Here is a 9,683-nt window from a genome sequence, read left to right on the forward strand (position 1 = left end):
AATAATGATAAGCAGTAACTCACTGGGAATAATGAGAAGCAATATTCTCTTACAATATTTATTCCAGTGCGCATGCTCTTCGACATACTAACAAGGAACATCTAGTAATAGTTCCTATCTACTGCACCACTGAATGCGACACATTTAGCTTTCTTTGGACATTGAAAGGTGACAGTACTGTAACTAATGATGCAGAATGCCAACTAGTTTTAGGCATTGGCGGATCTAGGCGCCCGACAGTATATCTCGAGACGAAAAAAACCGATAACAATAAAGTTTATGAGTAAATTGTATGTGAAGGAATGTGATTCATTGAATGCTGTTAGGTGTGAAAAATGCTATTGTTGAGAAACTAGCTTGGAATGCTTTTATAGTCCGTGAAGTTTACCAGCTTATGGTCTGTTTCATAGCTTATGAATGTGAGAAGAGTCCTGACAAAATTTTCCAGCCACAGTTGATGAGCAAGGCCTATCTTCTCCTGAACTGATAAATAACCTGCGATTGCAGAGACAACTTGTGTAACTATGCCTGTATATGGACAGTTATGCACAGGTGTGAACATGGTGTCATGCTACCCATGGAGAATTTTGGTGACTGGTGCACAAACCCTTTTCCCTTGGAAGCGTTCATGTTTGATAATGAAAATAGTGATTTGGCTGATAGCTAATAACCTGAAAAATATCATAATTTGTTGGGCTTTCAGCCTTGTCTTAAGATATCCTGATTGTTCTTCTGCTGCTCCATGGTCACAAATTATTTAATGAGAGTGTTACTCACTAACATGTTTTCTGAATGACTGTGAATTATGACTATGACACTGACTAACTGATGTTATCAGACAGCCAGTTATACTTCATCAGTTAAGAAACACACGACAGATATTTTAGCTAGATAGTTCATACTGTCTTATAGCACCATCAAAATAGTAAGTATTTTAAACTTATTTTTACCTATATGTCTACTATAAAAGATCAATTACTAGTTCATATATATCCTTTTCAAGCTAAAGAAAATGATAAAATCACAACAATATGTCAGTATATGAAAAATGAAACTGTTCAAAGTTTAAAATTGCCAAATGACATTGTCATAAAGAAAATCAAATTTTCTTATCTTGCAACAATTTAACAGAATGGGATAATACAAGTTCAACTTTATGCTTAAATTCCATCTACTAATAGTTTAGGTGGCCCTAAAAATATGGTGTCTGCTACAGCACTATCAATCTCGAACGTGCCATAAAAATGTGGCTTAACAGCACAACAGTGTATTTAAATAAACACAATTTTGAATTCAAAACTGCACATCTTTTGTATTGTTATCAAACACAAAAAATACGTATTTATATTGCTACAACAATCAATTGTGTCATAATTTACATAACTCTGTATTTAAAGAACACAACTTATGTTGTTGTGAAATAACAAAATGTTCACGTTAAAGTGCGACACAGCTGCTTTTCCAGTGTTGTCACGCAAAAAATACACCTTGAAAGAAAATAGTTTAAAGATACTCAGCCTTACACCTAAATTCGCGGGGTTTCTCACCTTTCTCAAGTTACAATTGTCATAAAAACAAACATATAATTCACACATGGTAACATAATCAATATAATAACCATCAGTTTCGAACAATACAGGTCACTTCAGCCCGATTAGTACGATGATTGGTCAACAAGGAAGTTTTATATGAATCAGAATTTTGAAAGAAGACTTGGTGAAATGCATAGACATATTCACATTTTTATATCCTTACATTATTAAAACTATGGAGCTTGTCAGCTAAATTTAGCTTTCAGGTTCTTTTGAATTTGCGATGTGGAAAATTGTAATATATGTGTCAGAATTTAAAAATATGGATTCTTCTTTTCGCCAGTTGTCAAAATAAAATGCTTTTAGTTATATCTCTTAATAGTATAAATATATACTATGTTGTTGTTGGGCTTAGGATTCTTCTACAGTAGATGTCTGTGACTTGTTAGCAATGAATTCAACGATGAATAAACAGCACGCACGTCACTTGTTTTCAAATAATATATGTATATATTCAGAACAAGTTAACGTATGTACAATAAATATATATTATGGGCATATCATAAATACTATATACGACATTTTTTCCTTCTTGTCAAATATCCACTTAGGCCTATCCAATTACTTTAGAACCACACTTTGACGGAGTAAAATTATTTTTCTTATCTTCTTTTCTACTGTTAGTTTCACTCTAACATATTAAACGTTAGGTCTATGCGAATCGTTAGGCCTATCATTTCTACGGTACTTAAATTCACGCCAATTTGATCCTCTTTCGCTATTATCTGTCTTCTTCTGTCTGTCTCACGCTATTTATATCTTTATCACTTAATCGTCTGTCCGCCTTCTATATTCTCAACGTTGATGTATTGCACGTGACATTCGATATTCTCAACATCAATGAATTAATAACAAAACTTTCTGCAATCGTTTGCTTTTAAATCTTATTATAGCAAAAACAAAACAATAATAAAATATTCACTAACAAAAATTAATTAATCACTAATATCTAAACCAAACAGTCTTTTATATCATGATAATATGTTTCAACAACTTTAATTATTAAAAATTCCTAACTTACCACTATCTGATAAAGACTGGTTATACCTGATACAAAACAACCATTTTCGTCTTCCGAGTTTTCTTCCCCCCCCCCCGTTACAAGTATTATGTTTATACCCGTCAGACAAATATATTCATATGCCTTCTTATATAACTTTGAATTTTACTATCAATTGAATGAAAAATATTGCCTGGAGAGCAGTCACTTTATTATGTACAGACTATAACTAGAATGACAAACTTTGCGTGTGGATTGGCCATTTTGTTATATAGACTCTGCAATTCGAATGGCAAATTTTATCTGGGGAGTGTAGCACTTTGTTATATACACTCTATAATTTAAATGACAAAGTTTGACTGGGGTGTGTGTGGCACTGTGTTGTAAACAGACTATAATTTGAATGACAAACTTTGCCTGGAGATTGTTCACTTTCCTATATGCATTCTTTAATTTAAAAGACCAACTTTTGCCTGAGTAGGGCTATTTTGTTATATAAAGACTACAACTTTGCCTAAGGAGTGGTTACTTTGTTTTATACAGATTATAACTGAAATGACAGACTCTGCCTGGGGAAGATTAGCACTTTTTTATATGCACTCTATAACTTTAATGTTAAGTTTTACCTGGAGAGTGTGGTACTTTGTTGTATACAGACTATTAATTGTATGACAATCATTGCCTAAGGAGGGTGGTCACACTCTGATATACAGAATAGAACGGAAATGACAGACTTTGCCTGGCAGAGTGTGGCACTTCTTCATATACGTTTTCTAACTTCGAAAACAAAATTTGTCTGGGAAGTATGACACTTTGTTGTATACAGATTTTTTTCCCAATATTGATGTCCAAAAATAAAACATAGTACGAATAAATATAGTACAATCGAGACAAACAGTTTTCAGACTTTCACGAAAACATTTTTGTTTTTGTAAGTGATGTGATAGTTTCAAACTTGTGAGATGAAGACGTAATTTATTTGGCGAATACTATTAGAAAATTTTGATCTAAGAAAATGTTCTATTGTGCTATACCATTAATAAAATAAGTCCACATCCAGTAATAGTATCTTATTATGTACATGCAAAGTATAGAATTCCATAACTTCATTTGATGTAAGTACTACATGACCTGCTATTATAAAAAAAAACCTTTGATACCTTATGGAGTCTTTGCTACATACCTAGCTTTATATAACTACTTGTATCTGTTGTAGGCATCTCAATCATCATTAATGGAGTTATCAATGTTAGGAATGATCTTATTTTATTGGAGTAAAGCGTCTAATGATGACTTGTAAATATAATACTCTGATACGTACATACAGAATATTTCTAAATGCGTAAAATTTTTCTCTTACACATTAAATGGTTCTAGACAAGTAATAAATTCGATTACAAAATAGTTAAAAAATTGATAGAATCCGATCTTTGGTGAGCAAACAAACATTTTCACTAGAATCGTTTTTAATGGCTGAACAGCTGGAATACCATTTCCAAACAATGATGAACATTATTACGAACTGATTGTCAACACAAAAAGATCATTAACTAAAGCATTGCTATGTGCAAATCCTCTTTGGAAACCTAAAATAATAACTTCACAGCCCAACTGTGGAGTGTTAAGTCCCAAAGATTAAAATGAAATGAAATTTACCTGCTGTAGGGTGTGGTCCTCTTCGACTTCTCTTTACTCCCGCAAAAACCTTTTCTCTCTTTAAAAAACAAATACATATATACCATTTAAACATGACACAATCTTACCAACCATCAGAATAAAACAGTAATTATAATGCATTACACTAGATTTAAATGTGAAACTTCCTCCATATTTTTGGGAATGGTTCATACTACTGATCCTCAGGCTGTAAGCTTCAACATTCTGGAGAAAAAAAACGAACACAGAAAACAAGGGATACGTTTTAAATTCACGTGTAGCTGTCTTATGTTTCCAAACTCCGAAGTTAAAAATATTTCATAAAATAAATGTAAAATAAGACGATACTTTTATAACCAAACATTACACGAAGCAAAAAGTTAAAAACATTTTAATCGAGTAATTCTTAAAATTATTGTGTTTGGATATTTTTTTTCAAAAATGTTGATTATTATTCTAAAAATACCAGAAACTGTAAAGAGTTTGTTTGTTTTGTTTGTTTTTAATTATGCACAAAGCTACACAAGGGCTATCTGTGCTCTGCCCACCACGGGTATCGAAACCCGGTTTCTAGCGTTGTAAGTCCGCAGACATACCGCTGTGCCACTGGGGGGCAACTGTAAAGAGAATACTGTTTTTAAACGATTTGTCTCGTACTGTACTTGGATATAGAAAAATCTATTCATAACTAAATTACTTTCTTCAACAGCGGTAAGTAGAGATTTTTAAGCCACAAAATTAATCCAGAGATAAATTTGTTTTCAAGGTAAAAAACAAAAACCTTTTCTCAAGCTATGTTTAAAAACTAGAAAATATTTATCAAACTGTTTTTTAAAATTGAAAAATGCTCCATAAATAACAGCTCAAATCTTACATAGAATTTTTAAAATATCCTAATGTTTAAAAACAGGTCACAGTTGATTGTTTATTTGCTTTTGCAAAGAACATATTACAAATTGTAAACTAATAATGGATATCATTCGCAACTGGAAAACTCACTCTTCGTTCTGGTTTTGTTTTGTACTCAAATCCACCTTCAGGACTTTCTGTAATGTAAAGCGGGTGATGACGAGCTGGGTTTTCAGGGTCATTCCCTCCTTCCACGTAAAATGTATATGTTTTTCCTCTCTGCACCGTAATTTCGGGAATAATTAACCCATTGATGTACCAAGCAATGCCCCATCCCACTTGGCCTACAATAAAACGTTTATAAACAGTTTAAGGAATGTTTAAAAAACGAACATTTAAAGGAATGTTCTGATAAACAATTGCGTTGTTCAAATTCAGACTAAATATTGGTAAATGTTATGTAAAGGTCTCATTCTATGTACACGCTGATGCACTGATCCAGCAGACGATCTTTTCAATATGGTCGATACGTTATAATTAATGTAAGATTGTAAAATCGATTAAAATCACTGTTTTAATAAAAGATATATTGTATATGGAGCGCATATGTTGAAAACTTCTGTTTCAACTCTTACAAAGTAATTTTAAAGTGCTCATCAAAGTTCAAACTCAAAGCTTGTATTGTACGTTCTTAAGAAGCAACTAAGAGAAAAAAAAAGCATTACTCTATAACTCAGAACAAATTATTAGTCTACACTAGACGTAAGGTATGTTGGTAGAAGAGCTATTCAAATATTTCACGATAAAACGTAACAATCGCAATGACATGTGATATAAAGCAAAGAATATTTCCCATTCTACTTAAAAGATTTTTTATTGGACAAAATGTAACCGTCGATATTACATCTCCCTTTCAATTGCCCTACTTTTAAAATATTGTATTGGGTGAAATGTAGTCGCCGTGATGACAACATGACATATAAACTGTGTGTGTATGTTGTCATATAGATACTCATAAAGACTTACTACAACAGCTAAATATCCAGGAATAATTTTGCATATTTATGTTTTATGTTACAGTAAACCAAAGTGAGTCATTGAGGATTCTTGCACCTTTATTTATATGCCTCTGTTATGCTACAGCGGACCATGGTGAGTTATTACTATAGCTAAATGTTTTGTGTCTGTATTACATTACAGGGAATTATAGTGACTTACTACCATAACTGTAACCTTTGATTTGGTGTGTTTAATACTAACACTTATACCTGATCTGCAGCGTGTCTATAAATATATTTTACTGAACTATTGGATTTCATTCACACTACTAAATATTATCCTATGATTATAAATAAATAAATATATATATATATATATTGAGAAAGTCGGAAATAACTACTTCTACGGTATCTTTTATGATTACAGAATGTTTCTTGAAGCTCAACGTTTCACTTTGGAGAAGGTATAAAATATTGATTTTTGTACCGTACGTGAGTAAGTAGATACTGTTTTGTATTGCAATTCATCGAATAATTGTTTTTAGTTTCGACTACGCATTAAACAGTATCAATTAAGTTTGAAAGGGCAGCACCTGTGATGCCTTGATAGCCTTTCTTTCCACCAGTAGGTCCAATCTGAGCGTAGAACGTTCTATTTGCTGGACAGACGATGGAAGGAATCTCCCAAGCTCGATTTTCAACTTCTGTGTTACTACTAGCATATTGAGTACCCTCTAGTTCCGAGACCGTTTCGACGTCATCATTCGTTGAAGAATATTCAGAGTCACCAGCAGGAACTGGACAGTTCCATTTAGGAGCCCGAGCAAAATCGATAAACATATTTCCTGGAAACACAAGATAAGCAGCGATTATCTTGTCAGATATTACTTTCCTGGCCAAAACCAAAACGATATTTCTTATCAAGAACATTTGAAAAGTAGTTTTTTTAACAACAAATCCATATGTTTCTTTAAATTTACTTATTGCTGCCACTAAACTTCAATCAATGAGCTACTTTTGTCATTTTTAAACATTTCAACTAACATTGGTATAGATTTTCGTCAACTGAAGTACCAAATTTAGACAACGCTCAAAATAAATTTCAGTAACACAAGACCTTACTTTACCTACCATCAGCCTAACTTTGACCAATATCTTAAAATTAGGGGACAGAAACAAGTAATAAACAGTCATAAGTTATCTCACAATTCCACAAAGCTTACCTTACGAACAGTAAAAATTAACCTTAGTTATTTCACTGCTGTTTTTATCAGTTCCACAAAAGTTAACATTCTCACAATAAAGACTGAGCTATTTTAATTCACTGCTGTTTCGTCAGTTTCACAAAGCTTGGCTTTCAAAGTACAAATGGGTATAAAAGGGATACTTATTTATTTCTTCCTTTGTTTCAACCAACACGTGATGTTATGAATTCAAAATGACTTGTTTATAGAAATGGGTCGGGATTTTTGTAAAACTTGTTCATGCATAATAAATACGAGTTAGTTTCCAAACCTACCGTCTGTACGCAGTTTATGGTATGAGACTTCCCCGCGATTGTTGATTGGTCCAATGGCCCACAACACAGCTTGAGGACCGTCTGAATATATGTTCTGGTCATATTCTTTGTCCACTGAAAACACACACGTGGATAATAGTTACAAACACACATATCATTTTTATGTGTTTAAATTTATTAAGTAAATATATTTTTCCTCTTACTAAGAGGTTTTACTAGTCCATTCCTAGAAAATACTTTTCTCATTAACATATATTTTCAGAATTCGAATAGTAATCAACAGGAAACTACAATCTTCAATATGAATTTCTTTATCCAATCTGGATATGCTTGTACATTCAACCTATGTTTTGTTTTGAGCCTTTCATTAATAATTTTACTAACCGTTTAATAAAGTGGTTAGAAGTTTAAGTTAGTAGGTGATTAATTAAACACCACAGAGTTTTCTTGAAATGTTACAGCTCGTGTTGCATAAATACTTTGGTTTTACAATTTCATAACAGGATAAAGCAGATAGCTCAGTGCCCATTGTGCAAAAATAAGTTTACTCAAAGAAAATATATGTTATGCTTCTTAATTTAAAACAAGAGGTTCAGTGAATTCATAATACCGTCATAATGTAAATCAGTAACTTTCTCATTTTCAGCATGGATCACTCTTAATCGTTGTTATCAATTTCAACACAACACAGAGTATATTTTTAACCACACAATACATCACAAAACACGCTTGCAGCATAACACAACTAATGTAAAAGCAAAAAGTACATAGTTTAAAGCGTAATTTGCAATTAACAGACGAACGTATAAAATTAAAGGGTAAATGTACAAACAAAGGATGTATCAAATATACAGAACAGATATGTCAGATTGAAGGATATACTTACAAGTATGTTAGACATTATAGCAAACTAACACACAACAGATATGCCAAATTAATGAACAAAAAAGATAGCGGGCAATAGATATGGAAAACAGAAGGATAAGCTTATAATAAACATGGTATTCAAAAGACAAACAAATACGCAACAGGTATGTTGATTTATAGGGTAAATGTACAAGAAACTGGCATGTAAAAATGGAGGTTCAATGTAGAAGCAACAACAGATGTGCCAAATTGTAGGGTAAACTTGTAAATAATAGACATGCTAGTAAATATGCAAAGTAACAAGCAACAAATTTGACATATTAGAAGTTAAAAGTACATGCAAAAAACATGAAAAACTGGAAGTTATGAGTGCAAGCAATAAAAAAGCCAAATTGGAGATTGAAGCATATAGTCAACAGATATGCCAAATTAAAAGGTGAACTTACAAGAAAAAAACATGCAAAACTGGGGGTTAAACAAACAGACAAGAGGTATATTAAACGTACAAGCAACAAAAATGCGAAATTGAAGGTTAAACTTGCAAACAATAGACATGCTAGTCAACAGGCAAAACTGAAGGTAGCAAATATATGTCAAAAATGAGAGTAAACTTACAAGTTGTGAATATAGTAGTCATCAGACTAACTAACGGGCAAAATATATGTCAAATTAGAGGGTAAATTAAAAAATACAGACATGTTAGACAACAGACAAATAAACAAACAAAAGAAATGATAAATTTGGCATAAACGTACAACTGACAGAAATGTAAAAACCAAAAATAAAATTACAAATAACAGACATGTGAAGCTCCAGTGAAAACGTACAAAACTGTGAAACTCAAGCGAAAACTTACAAGTGGTAAACCTACGAGTAATAGAAATGAGAAGCTTAAAAGGAAAATTTACAAGTAACAAGAATGTGAAGCTCAAACATAATCTTATAAACAATAGATGTGTGAAAATCAAAGGAAAACTTACAAGTAATCGAAAATGTGAATCTCAAGTGAAAACTTTCAAAAAGTAAAAGAGTGTGAATCTTAAGGTAAATTTACAAGTAACAGAAATGTTGAAACTCAAGGGGCAAATATCAAATGTGAATCTTAGAAGGCAAGTAACAGAAATGTTGAAACTCAAGGGGCAAATATCAAATGTGAATCTTAGAAGGCAAGTAACAGAAATGTTGAAACTCAAGGGGCAAAT

General features: G+C 32.2%; 1 protein-coding gene across 1 annotated transcript in view; it reads right to left on the reverse strand.

Moving 5' to 3' along the window:
• LOC106462880 (protein Skeletor, isoforms B/C-like) overlaps positions 1-9,683 on the reverse strand; it is a 67,799-nt gene that overhangs the window by 20,510 nt on the left and 37,606 nt on the right. The window contains exons 10-13 of the mRNA XM_013922846.2: positions 7,615-7,728; positions 6,689-6,940; positions 5,248-5,441; positions 4,249-4,306 (exon numbers count right to left, since the gene is read on the reverse strand). Of these exons, the coding sequence (XP_013778300.1) occupies positions 4,249-4,306; positions 5,248-5,441; positions 6,689-6,940; positions 7,615-7,728 (618 nt within the window). The remainder of the gene's footprint in view (positions 1-4,248; positions 4,307-5,247; positions 5,442-6,688; positions 6,941-7,614; positions 7,729-9,683) is intronic.

Source organism: Limulus polyphemus, unplaced genomic scaffold (assembly GCF_000517525.1).
Source record: "Limulus polyphemus unplaced genomic scaffold, Limulus_polyphemus-2.1.2 Scaffold1274, whole genome shotgun sequence".
NCBI classification, from domain to species: Eukaryota; Metazoa; Arthropoda; class Merostomata; order Xiphosura; family Limulidae; genus Limulus; species Limulus polyphemus.